Raw genomic sequence first — 21,959 nt, forward strand, 5'->3', positions numbered from 1 at the left:
ATTCTCCTAACGTGAGTTCTAGCTGAGCTGAGCCAGTTATTACCTAGAATCTAGTAGCTGTCAGAGCAAACATACAGCCATGCCTCTGGTTTAAGCTTGGCTTATATGACAAGATTATCATTCAACACGAACGGTCCTCACATGTCCACGATAACATAACCATATTCAATTATGCCTGTTATGAATTCTGCACTATATCCAGTCTTTTTTTTCTCTTGCTGTCTCTTGCTGTCACCTTGTTATGTAGAATAAGACAACCAGTCAGGTGATTCAACAAGCCAATCAGATGTGGCTCCCCTTCCTATGTCACATGCAGGCTCATTAGAATATACCGCCCACAGCTGTAGGACTACCTTTGTTAAGGTGCACCATGTTTTACTCTCCAGCCAATCAGAGCAGACTGGGCTTCTTCAGGAGGGGGTCTTAAAGAGATAGGAGCTAAAATGAAGCGTTTCATACAGAGGGTGAATACAGGTATTAGCCATGCACCGATACCTGTATCAGGTATCTGGTCCAATACTGTGCTCATGTACTCGTGGTGGTAAAATAACTCTGATACAACCGCATCCGACACCACTTTACGGCACCTTGTTAATGTTAGCGAGTGTCCGGTCGAGAGAGAGAGAGTGTGTGATGATGAGTATGAAGTTAGCAGTAACCTTATAGCTGTGAACGTAGCAGTCCAGTGTTTGCACAATTTATTTGTTGGTGAATAAATGCTACAACTCCTCAAGACCCGTGAGGAGACCCACGCCATCTCGCCTGCCAGCCACCTGCTGATTAAAGTAAAGGGGTTAGTTAGCCCTGCAGTTAGCAGGCTCACCTAAGGTGGCAGGTAAGTGTTGAACTCATACTCGTACTGGGTTTGATCCCTAACAGGTATATTCAGACAGACATGAGCCTGATATGTCCCCTTTAATGTGTGCGTGTCCTCAGTTATGTGATGATGATGCCATTCAAGCGTCAGGCCCTGGTGGAGTTCTCTGCAGTAGAGAGCGCTGATCGCTGTGTGTCCTGTGGAGCCAAGGAGCCTGTTTACATCGCAGGTTTGATTCCCTGTTGTCATTGATAGGTTACACTTGCTTGTATGTAGCATACTGTGTGTCTTTATATCTTCATCCATCTGTTAATCAGGCCAACAGGCGTACTTTAACTACTCAACATCTAAGAGAATCACCAGACCGACCAACGCTGACAACCCCAACAGTGGCAACAAGGTCCTCCTGCTGTCCATACAGAACCCTCTCTACCCCATCACCACGGTACACACTCACACACACACACACACACACTTATTTATATCATATCATTAGTGGATTTTTTCTAAAACTCATTATAAATACAATTATAAAGCACCTCTAATATATTCTGCAGGTATGATATACTTTTTCTATTGTGACATTGTGGGTCATAGAGCTGATTATCAGCATGATTTCACTACCTATAAGAGCTTGTCAGCTGCACTACGTCAACTCCCTCCCAGTTGATTTTTTATAACTATGTAGAAAAACACATTGAAAAGTCTAAACTGGAATTAGTGCCTCCGTCAACCAGTCACCTGTCAGTTTACATTTCTTTACCATATCCGACCAAAATGTCATCACTTCATCATTTTATCCTGTTAGACATTCAGTTTTAGACCATGTGCTACGTGCTGAACGTTTCTCACTCATGGCGACGGGAGTCAGGAACACAAGACTGGATCAGTGGTTTAGGAGGCCTTGCCTTGAGATACAGCTTGAGCCCTTCTGTGTGGAGTTAGCATGTTCACCCTGTGTTAGCGTGTTCTCCCCGTGTTAGCATGTTCACCCTGTGTTAGCGTGTTCTCCCCATGTTAGCATGTTCTCCCCGTGTTAGCATGTTCACCCTGTGTTAGCATGTTCTCCCCGTGTAGCATGTTCTCCCCGTGTTAGCGTGTTCTCCCCGTGTTAGCGTGGGTTCTCTCCGGGTTCTCAAGTTTCCTCCCACAGTCCAAAGACATGCAGGTTAGGTTCATTGTTGACTCTAAATGTCCCGTAGGTGTGAATGTGAGTGTGAATGGTTGTCTGTCTCTGTGTCAGCCCTGTGATAGTCTGGTGACCTGTCAGGTTGGGCGGGGGGGCTGGAGCCGATCCCAGCTGACATTAGGCGAAGGCAGGCCCTGGACAGGTCTCCAGACCATCACAGGGCTGACATGGATAAGCAGTTACAGATGATGGATGGATGGATGGATGGATGGATGGATGGGTGGGTGGATGGGTGGATGGATGGATGGATGGATGGATGGATGGATGGATGGTCTTGGGAAATCCAAAATGAATGAAGTTTAATTTGACCCACTGATGTTTTGGTGCTTCTCTGTTAACCATCTGAAGGTGTTGACCAAAATAAAAGGTTACTAGTTAGAACATCATCATGTTGGTTGGTTAGTGGTGGTTACATTCTTCAAGCTGTCTGGAAGCAATGACTGATTTGAGTGTCGGCATGTCTGAGGTACTTTTTGGAAAACACTCTCTCGATGTGTGTTTGCAGTATCTGATATAGAGTGATCGTTGTTTTTCTGAGTGTCAAACAAACAGCTGGATCCAAAACTAGTCAGTCAACAATATGAGTGTAAGAATGTTGAAAAAGAACTCACCAGTTCCCCCAAAAGAAGAGCTGAAGATGTTTCAACATGGAGTTCTATTTCTGTCTTACCAACTACTGTACACTATCTTTAGCTTCTTCTGCAGCATCAGGAACTTTGAGATTGTGTTGAATGTTGAATTTCTTTATTTTGTTCCAGGACGTCCTGTACACGGTGTGTAACCCCATCGGCAGTGTGCTGAGGATCGTCATCTTTAAAAGAAATGGAATCCAGGCCATGGTGGAGTATCCTGACTGCATGTGTGAACTTGTGTGTGTTTACATGCTGTTGGAATGTCCCGTGGCCGTTCCTTAACCCCCCCCTCCTTCAGGTTTGAGTCAGTCCAGTGTGCTCAGAAGGCTAAGGCTGCTCTGAACGGAGCTGACATCTACGCTGGCTGCTGTACACTCAAGATTGAGTATGCAAGGGTAAGAGACACTAACTCCTTCTGTCAGGCTGATAGAGGCATGGATGTGCTGCGATTACTACGTTTCCTTCAGTAAGTCAAAGAAATAAATGAAATCATTGGTTCTTAGGAACGCTGTGAACTATTCAATAGAGTAATCAAGTCCAGTAAACAACAGCTTGAATACATTCCCCAACCCCATCTCACTTCTAACTCATCAAATACCAACGCTTTAGTTTCGTTGCCTAAACTTGACCAAGTAAACCTACTTAGGAAGATTACTTTGAAAAGACACGATGCATGTAACGAGGGGAACCTGACACATCCAGACTGATGCTAGAGGGGAACCGGACACATCCAGACTGATACTAGAGGGGAACCTGACACATCCAGACTGATGCTAGAGGGGAACCTGACACATCCAGACTGATGCTAGAGGGGAACCTGACACATCCAGACTGATACTAGAGGGGAACTTTACACATCCAGACTGATACTAGAGGGGAACCTGACACATCCAGGCTGATACTAGAGGGGAACCTGACACATCCAGACTGATACTAGAGGGGAACCTGACACATCCAGACTGATGCTAGAGGGGAACCTGACACAGCCAGACTGATGCTATAGGGGAACCTGACACATCCAGACTGATGCTGGAGGGGAACCTGACACATCCAGACTGATGCTAGAGGGGAACCTGACACATCCAGACCGATGCTAAAGGGGAACTTTACACATCCAGACTGATGCTAGAGGGGAACCTTACACATCCAGACTGATGCTAGAGGGGAACCTGACACATCCAGACTGATGCTAGAGGGAAACCTTACACATCCAGACTGATGCTAGAGGGGAACCTGACACATCCAGACTGATGCTAGAGGGGAACCTGACACATCCAGACTGATGCTAGAGGGGAACCTGACACATCCAGACCGATGCTAGAGGGGAACCTGACACATCCAGACCGATGCTGGAGGGGAACTTTACACATCCAGACCGATGCTAGAGGGGAACCTGACACATCCAGACTGCTGCTGGAGGGGAACCTGACACATCCAGACTGATGCTAGAGGGGAACCTGACACATCCAGACTGATGCTAGAGGGGAACTTTACACATCCAGACTGATGGTAGAGGGGAACCTGACACATCCTGTCTGATGCTGGAGGGGAACTTTACACATCCAGACTGATGCTAGAGGGGAACCTGACACATCCAGACTGATGCTGGAGGGGAACTTTACACATCCAGACTGATGCTGGAGGGGAACCTGACACATCCAGTCTGATGCTGGAGGGGAACCTGACACATCCAGACTGATGCTAGAGGGGAACTTTACACATCCAGACTGATGCTGGAGGGGAACCTGACACATCCAGACTGATGCTGGAGGGGAACCTGACACATCCAGTCTGATGCTGGAGGGGAACCTGACACATCCAGACTGATGCTAGAGGGGAACTTTACACATCCAGACTGATGCTAGAGCGGAACCTGACACATCCAGACTGATGCTAGAGCGGAACCTGACACATCCAGACTGATGCTAGAGGGGAACCTGACACATCCAGACTGATGCTAGAGGGGAACTTTACACATCCAGACCGATGCTAGAGCGGAACCTGACACATTCAGACTGATGCTAGAGGGGAACCTGACACATCCAGACCGATGCTAAAGGGGAACCTGACACATCCAGACCGATGCTAAAGGGGAACCTGACACATCCAGACCGATGCTAAAGGGGAACCTGACACATCCAGTCTGATGCTGGAGGGGAACCTGACACATCCAGACTGATGCTAGAGGGGAACCTTACACATCCAGACTGATGCTAGAGGGGAACCTGACACATCCAGACTGATGCTAGAGGGGAACCTGACACATCCAGACTGATGCTAGAGGGGAACTTTACACATCCAGACTGATGCTAGAGGGGAACCTGACACATCCAGTCTGATGCTGGAGGGGAACTTTACACATCCAGACTGATGCTAGAGGGGAACCTGACACATCCAGACTGACGCTAGAGGGGAACTTTACATATCCAGACTGATGCTAGAGGGGAATCTGACACATCCAGACCGATGCTAGAGGGGAACCTGACACATCCAGACTGATGCTAGAGGGGAACCTGACACATCCAGACTGATGCTGGAGGGGAACCTGACACATCCAGACTGATGCTAGAGGGGAACCTGACACATCCAGTCTGATGCTGGAGGGGAACCTGACACATCCAGACTGATGCTAGAGGGGAACTTTACACATCCAGACTGATGCTGGAGGGGAACCTGACACATCCAGACTGATGCTGGAGGGGAACCTGACACATCCAGTCTGATGCTGGAGGGGAACCTGACACATCCAGACTGATGCTAGAGGGGAACTTTACACATCCAGACTGATGCTAGAGCGGAACCTGACACATCCAGACTGATGCTAGAGGGGAACCTGACACATCCAGACTGATGCTAGAGGGGAACTTTACACATCCAGACCGATGCTAGAGCGGAACCTGACACATTCAGACTGATGCTAGAGGGGAACCTGACACATCCAGACCGATGCTAAAGGGGAACCTGACACATCCAGACCGATGCTAAAGGGGAACCTGACACATCCAGACCGATGCTAAAGGGGAACCTGACACATCCAGTCTGATGCTGGAGGGGAACCTGACACATCCAGACTGATGCTAGAGGGGAACTTTACACATCCAGACTGATGCTAGAGGGGAACCTGACACATCCAGACTGATGCTAGAGGGGAACCTGACACATCCAGACTGATGCTAGAGGGGAACTTTACACATCCAGACTGATGCTAGAGGGGAACCTGACACATCCAGTCTGATGCTGGAGGGGAACTTTACACATCCAGACTGATGCTAGAGGGGAACCTGACACATCCAGACTGACGCTAGAGGGGAACTTTACATATCCAGACTGATGCTAGAGGGGAATCTGACACATCCAGACCGATGCTAGAGGGGAACCTGACACATCCAGACTGATGCTAGAGGGGAACCTGACACATCCAGACTGATGCTGGAGGGGAACCTGACACATCCAGACTGATGCTAGAGGGGAACCTGACACATCCAGACCGATGCTAGAGGGGAACCTGACACATTCAGACCGATGCTAGAGGGGAACCTGACACATCCAGACTGATGCTAGAGGGGAACCTGACACATCCAGTCTGATGCTGGAGGGGAACTTTACACATCCAGACTGATGCTAGAGGGGAACCTGACACATCCAGACTGACGCTAGAGGGGAACTTTACATATCCAGACTGATGCTAGAGGGGAATCTGACACATCCAGACCGATGCTAGAGGGGAACCTGACACATCCAGACTGATGCTAGAGGGGAACCTGACACATCCAGACTGATGCTGGAGGGGAACCTGACACATCCAGACTGATGCTAGAGGGGAACCTGACACATCCAGACCGATGCTAGAAGGGGAACCTGACACATTCAGACCGATGCTAGAGGGGAACCTGACACATCCAGACTGATGCTAGAGGGGAACCTGACACATCCAGACTGATGCTAGAGGGGAACTTTACACATCCAGACTGATGCTAGAGGGGAACCTGACACATCCAGTCTGATGCTGGAGGGGAACTTTACACATCCAGACTGATGCTAGAGGGGAACCTGACACATCCAGACTGATGCTAGAGGGGAACTTTACACATCCAGACTGATGCTAGAGGGGAACCTGACACATCCAGTCTGATGCTGGAGGGGAACTTTACACATCCAGACTGATGCTAGAGGGGAACCTGACACATCCTGACCGATGCTAGAGGGGAACCTGACACATCCAGACCGATGCCAGAGGGGAACCTGACACATTCAGACCGATGCTAGAGGGGAACCTGACACATCCAGACTGATGCTAGAGGGGAACCTGACACATCCAGACTGATGCTAGAGGGGAACCTGACACATCCAGACTGATGCTAGAGGGGAACCTGACACATCCAGACTGATGCTAGAGGGGAACCTGACACATTCAGACTGATGCTAGAGGGGAACCTGACACATCCAGACTGATGCTAGAGGGGAACCTGACACATCCAGACTGATGCTAGAGGGGAACCTGACACATCCAGTCTGATGCTGGAGGGGAACTTTACACATCCAGACTGATGCTAGAGGGGAACCTGACACATCCAGACTGACGCTAGAGGGGAACTTTACATATCCAGACTGATGCTAGAGGGGAATCTGACACATCCAGACCGATGCTAGAGGGGAACCTGACACATCCAGACTGATGCTAGAGGGGAACCTGACACATCCAGACTGATGCTGGAGGGGAACCTGACACATCCAGACTGATGCTAGAGGGGAACCTGACACATCCAGACCGATGCTAGAGGGGAACCTGACACATTCAGACCGATGCTAGAGGGGAACCTGACACATCCAGACTGATGCTAGAGGGGAACCTGACACATCCAGACTGATGCTAGAGGGGAACTTTACACATCCAGACTGATGCTAGAGGGGAACCTGACACATCCAGTCTGATGCTGGAGGGGAACTTTACACATCCAGACTGATGCTAGAGGGGAACCTGACACATCCAGACTGATGCTAGAGGGGAACTTTACACATCCAGACTGATGCTAGAGGGGAACCTGACACATCCAGTCTGATGCTGGAGGGGAACTTTACACATCCAGACTGATGCTAGAGGGGAACCTGACACATCCTGACCGATGCTAGAGGGGAACCTGACACATCCAGACCGATGCCAGAGGGGAACCTGACACATTCAGACCGATGCTAGAGGGGAACCTGACACATCCAGACTGATGCTAGAGGGGAACCTGACACATCCAGACTGATGCTAGAGGGGAACCTGACACATCCAGACTGATGCTAGAGGGGAACCTGACACATCCAGACTGATGCTAGAGGGGAACCTGACACATTCAGACTGATGCTAGAGGGGAACCTGACACATCCAGACTGATGCTAGAGGGGAACCTGACACATCCAGACTGATGCTAGAGGGGAACCAGACACATCCAGACCGATGCTAAAGGGGAACCTGACACATCCAGACCGATGCTAGAGGGGAACCTGACACATTCAGACCGATGCTAGAGGGGAACCTGACACATCCAGACCGATGCTAGAGGGGAACCTGACACATTCAGACCGATGCTAGAGGGGAACCTGACACATCCAGACTGATGCTAGAGGGGAACCTGACACATCCAGACTGATGCTAGAGGGGAACCTGACACATCCAGACTGATGCTAGAGGGGAACCTACAGTAGAGCATCATGGTTTGAAGCGTAGCTAATGTAGAAACAGTTTTCAAACTTGTCACTGGTGAGTTTATTTTGTTCTTTTTGTAATCTTTAGTATCAGAGGCAGTGATAGCCTAATAAAATCTTTCTTCCAGATATTACCTGTTCTGACCACGGAATAAGTCTGAATCTGAACATAATACAAACGTGCCTCTGGACTTTTGATAAGAGCCCTATTGTGATGACTCTATTGGCAAAAGAATCCAAAATGTGAAGCTCAGATCTAAAAAGTAATATGTGATTCTCTTTCACTTGGTTTTACGTGTCATCATACAACAGATTGCCTGTGCAGCCTTCTCTCTCTCTCTCTCTGTGTCTCTCTGGTGACAGTATGGTAAAGTTAAGGTAACTAAAACCACTTGGTTCAGGGTAGAGAGTAGAGATGTCACGAGAACCGGTACTTCGGTACCAAGTCGATGCCAAAATTCTAAAAACGTGACGGTACTCGTTTTCTACAGTACCGAAGGTACCGTACGATGCCTCCGAAATAAACACCCGCCAAGCGCCAAATGGGGCTGCTTCTCTCCTCTGCTCTCTGTGTCAGAGTTTGACACACACACACACACACACACACACACACACACACACACAAATAACATCGCCATGCAGCAGTGAAATCCAGAGATGCAGAGATCCTCTATGTTGAGAAGAGGACTCACTCGTGGAGGAAAAAACTGAACTGAACAAACTGAATTTTTATCTTTTGTTGCTTATTGCTAAATCTCTGAAAAGTATTTTTTTTTTTTTTTTTATTAAACTCTGGGCTCTTTATTTCCGGTGAATGTTATTGGGACTTGCATTTGATTATCTTACACTTAACTCCCCAGATCCACTTAGTTTGAACCAATCCAACAGTATCCAATCAAGTTTCAGGAGAAAACCATGAAGAACTGACGTTATGTTACTGAGCACCAGATGGATCCAGTTGCTCTGCTTTTAAAATGACGTTACATTTGATGAAGAGCTCATATGGCTTGTCTAGGACTGGAGACCTGAGTTGGGACTTGAGTCACAGACTTGAGTCTTACTTGTGACTTACAAAACAATGACTTGGTCCCACCTCTGGTAGCCTATACCCAGTGAAATGTCAGTGTACCCATGTCAGTGAATTTAAACTACTGTTTGCAATCTGAGGGTATATATAGACACATGTACACATTACATGGGATTTATTGTTTATTGTTTGTTTTTTACCGTGGTATCGAATTTGGCATCGAGAATCGTTGAAATTCACTGGTATTGGTATCGACTACTAGATTTCTGGTATCGTGATATCCCTAGTAGAGAGAGAATGTGGTTATGGTGTAAATAGTAAATAGATTGAAAACGCTGAGTTCCTCTTTACCGTTCGTTTTAGTTTGAGATGATGAAATCAGACCGCCGGTACTATGCTGAAATAAAACATGAGATTTTTTTTCTTTGCAGAAATCCAGTTTGGATTTTCAATTTGCTAGTCAGGTGTTCCACATGTTATTAGCCACATACCTACATATTTCTATTTGAGAACCCTGAAGGTTTTGGGTATGAGCACTGAGCAGGACTCTCTTCTGAGGTCTTGAAAATAGCATTAAAATAGCATAAGTTGACTCGCCGCTGGGCCTAAGTTGACTCGCCGCTGGGCCTAAATTGACTCGCCGCTGGGCCTAAGTTGACTCGCCACTGGGCCTAAGTTGACTCGCCGCTGGGCCTAAATTGACTCGCCGCTGGGCCTAAGTTCACTCACCGCTGGGCCTAAGTTCACTCGCCGCTGGGCCTAAGTTGACTCGCCGTTGGGCTTCAGTTGACTCGCCGCTGGGCCTAAGTTGGGCCTAAGTTGACTCGCCGCTTGGCAAAGTTGACTTGCCGCTGGGCCTAAGTTGGGCCTAAGTTCAATCACCGCTGGGCCTAAGTTGACTCGCCGCTGGGCATAAGTTGACTCGCCGTTGGGCTTCAGTTGACTCGCCGCTGGGCCTAAGTTGGGCCTAAGTTGACTCACCGCTTGGCAAAGTTGACTTGCCGCTGGGCCTAAATTGGGCCTAAGTTGACTCGCCGCTGGGCCTCAGCATCAGGAGTATTTTTAATTGTATTTTTAAGATGTTTTAAAAACTAAAATGCGTTACACAAGTAGCAAACTCCTTCAAGGAATAACTCGTAGTACGTAGGTTGTGAGCATAACGTTTGTGAGTGTGTGGTCGAGCGTGAGAGCGTGTGTGAGACGGTGAGTTTGAAGATATCAGTAACGTTATATCTGTGAACATAGCAGTGCAGTGTGTGGACAATACAGGCTGCTTGTTGTGAATAAATGCTACAACTCCTCAAGACACAAGCCAAGTTCCCCTGTCCTGACTGCAACCTGCTGATTAAAGTGAAGGAGGTTAGCCCCGAAGCTAGCGACAACTTCGGCCCAGACTCTCTAAGGTGGGCTGACCTTTTAAGGTGGACCAGCTATTCTCCTTTTAGTGACAAGCCACTCCTCCGAGTTTTGCTCAGCATCAAATACTGTAATTTATTACACAGCTGTGTTGAATACTCGATTCTAATTGGTTAATTACGGTGTTCTGTATAACAGACTGTTGCTATGACCGTTGCTATGTATAACAGACCGTTGCTATGTATAGCAGACCGTTGCTATGTATAACAGACCGTTGCTATGTATAGCAGACCGTTGCTATGTATGACAGACCGTTGCTATGTATAGCAGACCGTTGCTATGTATGACAGACCGTTGCTATGTATAGCAGACCGTTGCTATGTATGACAGACCGTTGCTATGTATGACAGACCGTTGCTATGTATAGCAGACCGTTGCTATGTATAGCAGACCGTTGCTATGTATGACAGACCGTTGCTATGTATAGCAGACCGTTGCTATGTATAGCAGACCGTTGCTATGTATAACAGACCGTTGCTATGGACCCAGCTCTGATGTCGGACTCTGGAGGACCGTTTTTGTGTCAAAATATTGATTTCTTCAGTAAGTAGCCGTGTAATAAGCGGGATAATGTACAGCTAACGAGGCATTGTTGTGAAAGAATCCCTGACAGGGGTCGCGTCGGGGTGCAGCATCACCCTGTCGGGGAGTGAAATGTCAGGAAGGTGTGAAAGTCTTACAGTGTGGATTGTCAGAGATATTATTTATGTATATAGTGAATAAAAGTGGACCAAGAATGCCGCTCCTGTATATCTTTGATCCATTTAACTGGATCTTTCTGTCAACAGCCAACACGTCTGAACGTGATAAAGAACGACAACGAGAGCTGGGACTACACTAAACCATACCTGGTCAGACGAGGTAAGACACACACAGTCTCCCTCTTTCTCTTGTGTCTGACTATGACCTCTGGACCGTCTGGGGTCACCCTTCTTGTTCACCTCCTGTGATGTGGAAGGTTGGACTCTGTTTTCAGTCTGATATCTTTGTAGTGGCACATTTCCCTCCGCTGCAGTGGTCTGGGTACACGTTACGGTCATGCCAGTAGATGAAAATGGTCAGTCATTTGTGAAACTGTCCAGATCTTCAGTCATTTTGGATTCAGAGTGTAGTCATAAAGAGTTTGGACTGTAGACCTCCATCACACCAAGACTCCTCCGCCTCCCGCCTCTCCATCTCCAATCGAAACACTCTCACACCAGCCAATCACAAGCCTGCACTTCCGCTTACCTTGAGGGGAGAGAGAGAACAGAGAAAAAGGGATGGACGTCAGGCTGACCATGCACTGCAGCTTTCTTCCATCTTCACTTCTGCAACCCAGCACAAAGAGAAAGAGATGGATCTCACTCCTCCTGACCGCCATGCAGCTGCTGCTTCAACATGCCCAGGAGGCCACAGCCCCACCTCTGTCTGCAGGACTCCAGTAGCTCTTCCTCCCATCTACCTGCTCCTCTGTCTGGAGACGTAGTCTTACATGGCCTGATGTCTGGTCCACACGGTGCCTGACGCTCTGTCACACTTACTGCCTGTTTAACCTGTAAAACCATACATACATTTAACATTACAATCACAGTAGACCATATTCAGGGCCCTTCAACGTACATTTGATCTGGGATTAAGCTCCATATTTAGTTTTAGGATTGACTGGTGTACAAGAGTGCTTCAGTCTAACCCATTTAAATCGTGGAACCCTGTATCTCCGATTTGATGGTAACAATTTGTATTCACTGTTCAAAACATGGTTGGGGTCAGTGACGATGGTATTAGCCAGCCTTAATATGTTATAAAGGCTGATTCATAGAATTTCTCAAGGGGTTGACCTACAATCTTTGAGCAGGTTTTCAAAGCTCAACATTGTGGACCAGACATGTTGACAGTCATGTAAGTCTACAGTATAATGTGATCAAATATATATTAGGGGTGTAACGATACGTTTTTACTACAATTTGATTTCCATGGTTCCGATAGATTCAAGGACAATATCTGGCTCATCTAGAGCGATACGATCCGATACGATTCAATGATTTGAAATGGATACAGTAAGTTTTTTTGCCAAAGATTCAGTCAGTGTGACTGAAATAAATATGTGATACTGGACAGAGCAGGTCAGGATTCTTCAAAGTTTTTCTTGTGACGGAATCAGGGATAAATTAATTATGGATATAAACAAGTAAACAATGATAATGGCAAATACATACAGCTTTTATTAGAAAATAATAAAAAGTGCAACTGCAGGACCTGCTGCTTCAGTTTTCCAGATACAAGGCAGTGCAATATTTGACACTACATATAATAAACCAACTTCTATTCAGTATAGTATTCTAGTGATCAACAGCTTGGGACAGAATCATTCCTCTACAAACGCTGTTTAAATAATCTGCTGATAGTAATCCAGTAGTCCACCTACAGGGTTCATTTGGGCTCTTTTCATACATGAAAACATCTGGAGAAACATCTGGAGGAACATGTTAAAACTACGTCAGACTGCCGTTAGCTGAGTTTCTGTTTTGTTTTTTACTTTACTCCCGTTGTGATAATTCACCTCGTGGACCGTCTGCTCTCCGGCTGGATATGTGAGGCTGATGATGCGTGCACGTAGATATCATGACGGGGAAAGGAAAGGAATTTTCTCTGAATGAAACAACGTCAGCGCACGGGGAAAGCTCCGGTGGGTGAAGCCGCCCTCGTCAGGTGATCGATAACACCTGAAACTCTGCCGACCGGCTCCTCTGCATCGCAGCGCTGGCAGCTCATGCAGACCGACGCCCCTCTCCCTCCACGCCGCTACCGGCTGAGAGAGCGAGGAGTCTAGTGCGCCGTTTGTCCGCATGCACGCCATTGATGCGTGCTCGCGCTGCAGAGGGCAGAGCTGGCAAGCTGGCGCATGTCTGGAAAGTGAACCGGAGTAACGTTTAACATCAAAAGTGCTAAAAACACTTAAACTTATAACATTTGTCGTCCTTAAATACAAGGTGCAAATCCTCCCGTGAAGGACAACTTGAAGAGTACCTATGGATGTAGTTGGATGGTAGGAATATAAATGGATACATGGATGTAGTAGATGAATCAGTACACCCCTAGTATATATTCTAGTAAAGTCTGGCCTAAGCTCTTCTCTCTGTCATCAGAATTAGGGATGTCACGATGTCAAGTTTTCATTAGACCTTTATTGTGGCAAAAAATATCTATATAATAATGATAACATCTCCATACTATAAATAACATAATATTAAGAGCCATCATTGAAATATTATTTTAAATTAAAGGACCAACATGTAATAAATTTACTGTAACAAATCATAAAATGACCATAATACTGTGTGTCATCAGAGATTCAGGAAACATTAACTGAAATACTGGCTTCTCTGACAACAATGCTTCACTCCATGGCCCGTTCCAACACCTCGTTGTTCCATATGAACAGACAATACACAGCCTTCTGTAGCCATGGAAACAAGCTAACGGACTGGATCAACAGAGAGAACGTTAACGTTAGATTCTACTTCTATTCTCATCTCTCTGTGGTTCGTGTGCAGCTGGTTATCAAGGCAGCCAGTATGTGAGACTCCCAGCTGCTGAATTGATTCTCCTGCAGACGTTTCCTGTTGTTCTGCAGTCAGAACAGACAGATCCGTACGTGCATTCATCTCAGTCCCTGTAACATCCAACATTACATCACTACTCTTTGTACAATCTGAGCCGCTGTCTGCCACAAATCTTCATCATGTAAACTATTCATTAAAAATCAACAGTGTTTTTGAGAATCGATACAGCATCACAACATAACATCATCTATCATATGATAACATAAGATTAATATGTTCTTCCACCCCTAGTGAAGACCAGTACATCGTGACAGCCCTGATCTAAGGCCCTGGTTCCAGTAGCTGTACGTTCACACATGTGCATCGATGTCACTAAATGGAGCTCTTACAGGATGTTGGCTGGTGTATTTCTAATAGAAAGATTCACTGGAACATATCAGTGACGTGTTTAAAACCAGGCCAAACAACACTCCTAATATAATATGCCCAATGACACACAGTGTTATCTATGCACGCTCCTCTGTACTGTATGTGTGTGTGTAGCTGAGAACTATGTCTGATGATGAGATTAATGTTGGGATCAGTTCATTCTTCAATCTATTCATGAAATCAATCTGACTCTCAGAAAACATCTAAAGCTTCATAATAGTCAAACTATTCTAAAGTGAATCAGGACTGTCCTGTTGGTAAGGAGTAAGGATGGTCCAGAGAAAGATATCTCCAACTCCTACTGATCCCAGATCAGATAGTCATGGTCCAGAGAGTAGGATCATAATCTTTTGGTGGCACCTTGACCTTTCACCAACATTTAATTAAGGATATTTGTATATCAATGACTCACCCATGTTACCTTCAACTCTTGAAGAGAACTTCTCTCCTGCGTCCACGTTGAACGGAGAATCAAAAACAGAGAAAAGTTTTGATGAATTGAAGTAAATATGGAGAAAAGCTATATTATATAGTTATATGTTTATAAACTGTCACAGAGTAATACAGGTCTCATTGATCCAGTCGGATTCTCACTACTTCCCAAACACATACATCTAAAACCTGACTATTAAAACACGTCACACTTCATGAGTAAGTGTTTAAATAGTGAGTCCATAGAGAGAAACAACAGGGGGATTCATTGATATACAAATGGCCCTTTAATGATGGTCACATTTAAATAGTTTAACTCTTTTCTAGCACCAAACCTTACATAATTAGCTTTAAAGGTGCCCTGTGGAGTTCTATTCACATTCAGTGTTACTCACCAAATTACACTGTGTGTACGCCCAGTTTATATATATATATATATATATATATATATATATATATATACAGACGTAGGCAAAGTTGTTGGTAACATTCCGTTAAAGAGAGAAAAACCCATAATGGTCACTGAAATAACTTGAAACTGACAAAAGTAATAATAAATAAAAATTCACTGAAAATTAACTAATGAAAATCAGATATTGTTTTTGAATTATGGTTCAGCAGAATCATTTAAAAAAACAAACTAATGAAACTGGCCTAGACAAAAATGATGGTAACATTAACTTAATATTTTGTTGCACAACCTTTTGAGGCAATCACTGCAATCAAGTGATTTCTGTAACTCTCAATGAGACTTCTGCACCTGTCGACAGGTATGTTGGCCCACTCCTCATGAGCAAACTGCTCCAGCTGTCTCAGGTTTGAAGGGTGCCTTCTCCAGACTGCATGTTTCAGCTCCTTCCACAGATGTTCAATAGGATTTAGATCCGGGCTCATAGAAGGCCACTTCAGAATAGTCCAATGTTTTGTTCTTAGCCATTCTTGGGTGTTTTTAGCTGTGTCTTGGGTCATTATCCTGTTTGAGGACCCATGACCTGCAACTGAGACCAAGCTTTCTGACACTGGGCAGCACATTTCGCTCCAGAATGCCTTGATAGTCTTGAGATTTCATTGCACCCTGCACAGATTCAAGACACCCTGTGCCAGATGCAACAAAGCAGCCCCATAACATAACCGAGCCTCCTCCATGTTTCACATTAGGTACAGTGTTCTTTTCTTTGGATGCTTCATTTTTGCGTCTGTGAACATAGAGCTGATGTGACTTGCCAAAAAGCTCCAGTTTTGTCTCATCTGTCCAAAGGACATTCTCCCAGAAGCTTTGTGGCTTGTCAATATGCATTTTGGAAAATTCCAGTCTCGCTTTTTTATGATTTGGTGTCCTCCTGGGTTGTCTTCCATTAAGTCCACTTTGGCTCAAACAGTGACGGATGGTGCGATCTGACACTGATGTACCTTGACCTTGGAGTTCACCTCTAATCTCTTTGGAAGTTGTTCTGGGCTCTTTGGTTACCATTCGTATTATCCGTCTCTTCAATATGTCATCAATTTTCCCCTTGCGGCCACGTCTAGGGAGGTAGGCTACAGTCCCATGGACCTTAAACTTCTGAATAATATGTGCAGCTGTAGTCACAGGAACATCAAGCTGCTTGGAGATGGTCTTATAGCCTTTACCTTTAACATGAAGGTCTATAATGTTCTTTCTGATCTCCTGAGACAACTCTCTCCTTAGCTTTCTGTGGTCCATGTTCAGTGTGGTACACACCATGATGCCAAACAGCACAGTGACTACTTTTCACCCTTTAAATAGGCAGACTGACTGATTACAAGTTTGAAGATACCTGTGATGCTAATTACAGGACACACCTTAGTTTAATATGTCCCTATGGTCACATTATTTTACATCTTTTCTAGGGGTACCATCATTTTTGTTCTGGCCAGTTTCATTAGTTTGTTTTTTAAAATGATTCTGTTGAACCACAATTCAAAAACAATATCTGATTTTCATTAGTTAATTTTCAGTAAATTTTTATTTATTATTACTTTTGTCAGTTTCAAGTTATTTCAGTGACCATTGTGGGTTTTTCTCTCTTTAACGGAACGTTACCAACAACTTTGCCTACGTCTGTATATATATATATATTATAATTATTCAACACTGATTCCATTTATGTGTACTAGCTTGTAGTCTTCTTCTTCCCTGCGTATCTTGGCGTGTTACCATTGAGGTTACCGTTAAGGTCACCATTGAGGTTACCGTTGAGGTTACCGTTAAGGTCACCGTTGAGGTTACCCTTAGGGTTACTGTTAAGGTTACCGTTGAGGTCACCGTTGAGGTTACTTTTAGGGTTACCGTTAAGATTACCGTTGATGTCACCATTGAGGTTACCGTTAAGGTTACCGTAAGGGTTACCGTTGAGGTTACCGTTAGGGTTACCCTTGAGGTCACCATTGAAGATACCGTTGAGGTTACCACTGAGTAAAGGATACCACTGAGTATAGGTTACCCTTGAGGATACCGTTGAGGTTACCGTTGAGTATACCATTGAGGTTACCGTTGAGTCTAATGTTGAGGTTACCGTTGAGGTCACCGTTGGGGCTAGCGTTGAGGTTACAGTTGAGGTTACCATTGAGGTTACCGTTGAGGTTACCGTTGAGGATACAGTTGAGAATACCGCTGAGGTTACCGTTGAGGATACCGCTGAGTTTAACGTTGAGGTTACCGTAAAGGTCACCGTTGAGGTTACCGTTGAGGTCACCGTTAAGGTTACCGTTAGGGTAACCGTTAAGGTTACTGTTGAGGTCACCGTTGAGGTTACTTTTAGGGTTACCGTTGAGGTTACCCTTAAGGTTACTGTTAGGGTTACCGTTGAGGTTACCGTTAAGATTACCGCTGAGGTCACCGTTGAGGTCACCGTTAAGTTTACCGTTAGGGTAACCGTTAAGGTTACTGTTGAGGTCACCGTTGAGGTTACTTTTAGGGTTACCGTTGAGGTTACCCTTAAGGTTACTGTTAGGGTTACCGTTGAGGTTACCGTTAAGATTACCGCTGAGGTCACCGTTGAGGTCACCGTTAAGGTTACCGTTAGGGTAACCGTTAAGGTTACCGTTGAGGTCACCGTTGAGGTTACTTTTAGGGTTACCGTTAAGGTTACCGTTAAGATTACCGTTGATGTCACTGTGGAGGTTAACGTTAAGGTTACCGTTAGGGTTACCGTTGAGGTAACCGTTGAGGATACCGTTGAGGTTACCACTGAGTAAAGGGTACCACTGAGTATAGGTTACCCTTGAGGATACCGTTGAGTATACCGTTGAGGTTACCACTGAGTATACCGTTGAGGTTACCACTGAGTTTAATGTTGAGGTTACCGTTAAGGTCACCATTGAGGTTACCGTTAAGGTTACCGTTGAGGCTACTGTTGAGAATACCGTTGAGGTTACCATTGAGGTTACCGTTGAGGATACCGTTGAGAATATCGCTGAGGTTACCATTGAGGATACCGTTGAGTTTAACGTTGAGGTTACCGTTAAGGTTACCGTTGAGGTTACCGTTAGGGTTACCGTTGAGGTTACAGTTTAGGTTACCGTTAAGGATACTATTGAGGTTACCGTTAAGGTTACCATTGAGGTTACCGTTTAGGATACCGTTGAGGTTACTGTTGAGAATACCGTTGAGGTTACCGTTGAGGATACCGCTGAGGTTACCGTTGAGGTTACCGTTGAGGATACCGTTAGGGTTACCGTTGAGGTTACAGTTGAGGTTACCGTTAAGGTTACCATTGAGGTTACCGTTGAGGTTACCGTTGAGGATACCGCTGAGGTTACCGTTGAGGATACCGTTGAGGTTACCGTTAAGGTTACCGTTAAGGTCACCGTTGAGGTCACCGTTAAGGTTACTGTTAAGGTCATCGTTGAGGTTACTTTTAGGGTTACCATTAAGATAACCGTTGATGTCACCGTTGAGGTTACCGTTAAGGTTACCGTTAGGGTTACTGTTGAGGTTACCATTAGGGTTACCGTTGAGGTCACCGTTGAGGTTACCACTGAGTAAAGGATACCACTGAGTATAGGTTACCCTTGAGGATACCGTTGAGGATAGGTTACTGTTGAGAATACCATTGAGGTTACTGTTGATGATACCGTTGAGGATACCGCTGAGGTTACCGTTGAGGATACCGTTGAGGTTACCGTTAAGGTTACCGTTAAGGTTACTGTTGAGGTTGATTTTAGGGTAACCGTTGAGATTACAGTTGAGGTTACCGGTAAGGTTACCATTGAGGTTGCCGTTAAGGTTACCGTTGAGGATACCGTTGAGGTTACCGTTGAGGTTACCATTGAGGATACCATTGAGGATACCGTTGAGGATACCGTTGAGTTTAACGTTGAGGGTTGAGGTTACCGTTGAGGATACCGCTGAGGTTACCGTTGAGGATACCGTTGAGGTTACCGTTAAGGTTACCGTTAAGGTTACTGTTGAGGTCACCGTTGAGGTTGATTTTGGGGTAACCGTTGAGATTACAGTTGAGGTTACCGTTAAGGTTACCATTGAGGTTACCGTTGAGGTTACCGTTGAGGATACCGTTGAGGTTACCGTTAAGGTTACTATTGAGGTTACCGTTAAGGTTACCGTTGAGGTTACCGTTTAGGATACCGTTGAGGTTACTGTTGAGAATACCGTTGAGGTTACCGTTGAGGATACCGCTGAGGTTACCGTTGAGGATACCGTTGAGGTTACCGTTAAGGTTACCGTTAAGGTCACCGTTGAGGTCACCGTTAAGGTTACTGTTAAGGTCATCGTTGAGGTTACTTTTAGGGTTACCGTTAAGATAACCGTTGATGTCACCGTTGAGGTTACCGTTAAGGTTACCGTTAGGGTTACTGTTGAGGTTACCGTTAGGGTTACCGTTGAGGTCACCGTTGAGGTTACCACTGAGTAAAGGATACCACTGAGTATAGGTTAACCTTGAGGATACCGTTGAGGATAGGTTACTGTTGAGAATACCATTGAGGTTACTGTTGATGATACCGTTGAGGATACCGCTGAGGTTACCGTTGAGGATACCGTTGAGGTTACCGTTAAGGTTACTGTTGAGGTCACCGTTGAGGTTGATTTTAGGGTAACCGTTGAGATTACAGTTGAGGTTACCGTTAAGGTTACCATTGAGGTTGCCGTTAAGGTTACCGTTGAGGTTACCGTTGAGGATACCGTTGAGGTTACCGTTGAGGTTACCATTGAGGATACCGTTGAGGATACCGTTGAGGTTACCGTTGAGGATACCGTTGAGTTTAACGTTGAGGTTACCGTTGAGGTTACCGTTAGGGTTACCGTTGAGGATACCGCTGAGGTTACCGTTGAGGATACCGTTGAGGTTACCGTTAAGGTTACCGTTAAGGTTACTGTTGAGGTCACCGTTGAGGTTGATTTTGGGGTAACCGTTGAGATTACAGTTGAGGTTACCGTTAAGGTTACCATTGAGGTTACCGTTGAGGTTACCGTTGAGGATACCGTTGAGGTTACCGTTGAGGTTACCATTGAGGATACCATTGAGAATACCGCTGAGGTTACCGTTGAGGATACCGTTGAGTTTAACGTTGAGGTTACCGTTGAGGTTACCGTTAGGGTTACCGTTGAGGTTACAGTTGAGGTTACCGTTGAGGTTACCGTTAAGGTTACCGTTGAGGTTACTGTTTAGGTTACCGGTGAGGTTACCGTCGAGGTTGCCGTCGAGGTTACCGTTAAGCCTGGGGGGATCACTAATGCAGCCGTCTTGCTTCTAAACGATTAATGAAATGATTGATAGCATTGTGAACTGGTCCCAACTCTGTTATAGATGAAATATTCAAAAAATAAATTCATATCTACAGTTGTATGTATTTTCAATGGAGGCACATTGCAGGGACACAGACAGGGAAGTGAACATTGTCTCTGAGTGGGAATCACTGGTCACAGTTTATGAGGAACTAAAGTTCATTACAGACAAAGGAGGGGATGATAAACTGTATATTCTCTCAAAGTGAGACACTCTGGGGGATATTTACTAATGTCAGGAGTCCCACCGGGACACCGATACTTTAGCTTGATTTCACCTGTTGATATCACCACCTCAACGCCACACTATGATAACATAGCTTTAAGTAGGACACCAGCATATACAGATACACTACCACTGCATGTCCAACTTTGAGCTGCATCTTTGAATGAACGCTGCTATATACTGTATATACTGTACATACTGTAAATGTTTTTATAGAAGTGCAAAGCTGAAGGCCAAACATGAGAACCATGATATACTTGAGTGGGCTGTCTTTGCAGAGGTAAATCCAGCTAACAAAGGTTGTTATAACCTGATATAGAATGCCAGCATATGTGTCCCAGATGCATTGACCTATGCATAACAATAATAATAATAATAATAATAATAATAATAATCTAGGGTCCAAGGACTAGTATTAGGATGTGGCTTTACTCCTTCCTGGTATAATCCAGACATTCAATGAGTCTAAGTCACATATTTTGACACGGAGTGTAAAAGAAAGAATTCTCTGCTGCTGAATTGTAAATATTAGGGCTGTCAATCAATTCAAATATTTAATCACCATTAACTGCATGATTGTCCAGTTAATTGCAATTAATAGCAAATTTATCACACATTTTTCTGCTTTTTTATTATAATTTAGTAGAAGTATTTAATACTCTTATCAACATGGGAGTGGGCAAATCTGTATATATTTATTATATCAATTAACAACACAAAACAATGACAGATATTGTCCAGAAAGCCTGCCAGTTAGCGTGCCAGTTAGCCTGACATTTAGACTGCCATTT

At 45.1% G+C, this 21,959-nt stretch overlaps 1 protein-coding gene and 1 long non-coding RNA gene across 2 annotated transcripts in view; both read left to right on the top strand.

Moving 5' to 3' along the window:
* The window catches only part of LOC119495215 (heterogeneous nuclear ribonucleoprotein L-like), a 75,185-nt gene that overhangs the window by 21,941 nt on the left and 31,285 nt on the right, over positions 1-21,959 (top strand). Inside the window, exons 3-7 of the mRNA XM_037781473.1 lie at positions 937-1,046; positions 1,135-1,262; positions 2,765-2,850; positions 2,937-3,033; positions 11,561-11,633. Of these exons, the coding sequence (XP_037637401.1) occupies positions 937-1,046; positions 1,135-1,262; positions 2,765-2,850; positions 2,937-3,033; positions 11,561-11,633 (494 nt within the window). The remainder of the gene's footprint in view (positions 1-936; positions 1,047-1,134; positions 1,263-2,764; positions 2,851-2,936; positions 3,034-11,560; positions 11,634-21,959) is intronic.
* Positions 17,318-19,048, top strand: LOC119495231. Its single transcript, XR_005208403.1, has 3 exons — positions 17,318-17,959; positions 18,284-18,355; positions 18,498-19,048. It is a non-coding gene; the product is annotated as an uncharacterized LOC119495231 (long non-coding RNA).

This window comes from Sebastes umbrosus, chromosome 10 (genome assembly GCF_015220745.1).
Source record: "Sebastes umbrosus isolate fSebUmb1 chromosome 10, fSebUmb1.pri, whole genome shotgun sequence".
Classification (NCBI taxonomy): Eukaryota; Metazoa; Chordata; class Actinopteri; order Perciformes; family Sebastidae; genus Sebastes; species Sebastes umbrosus.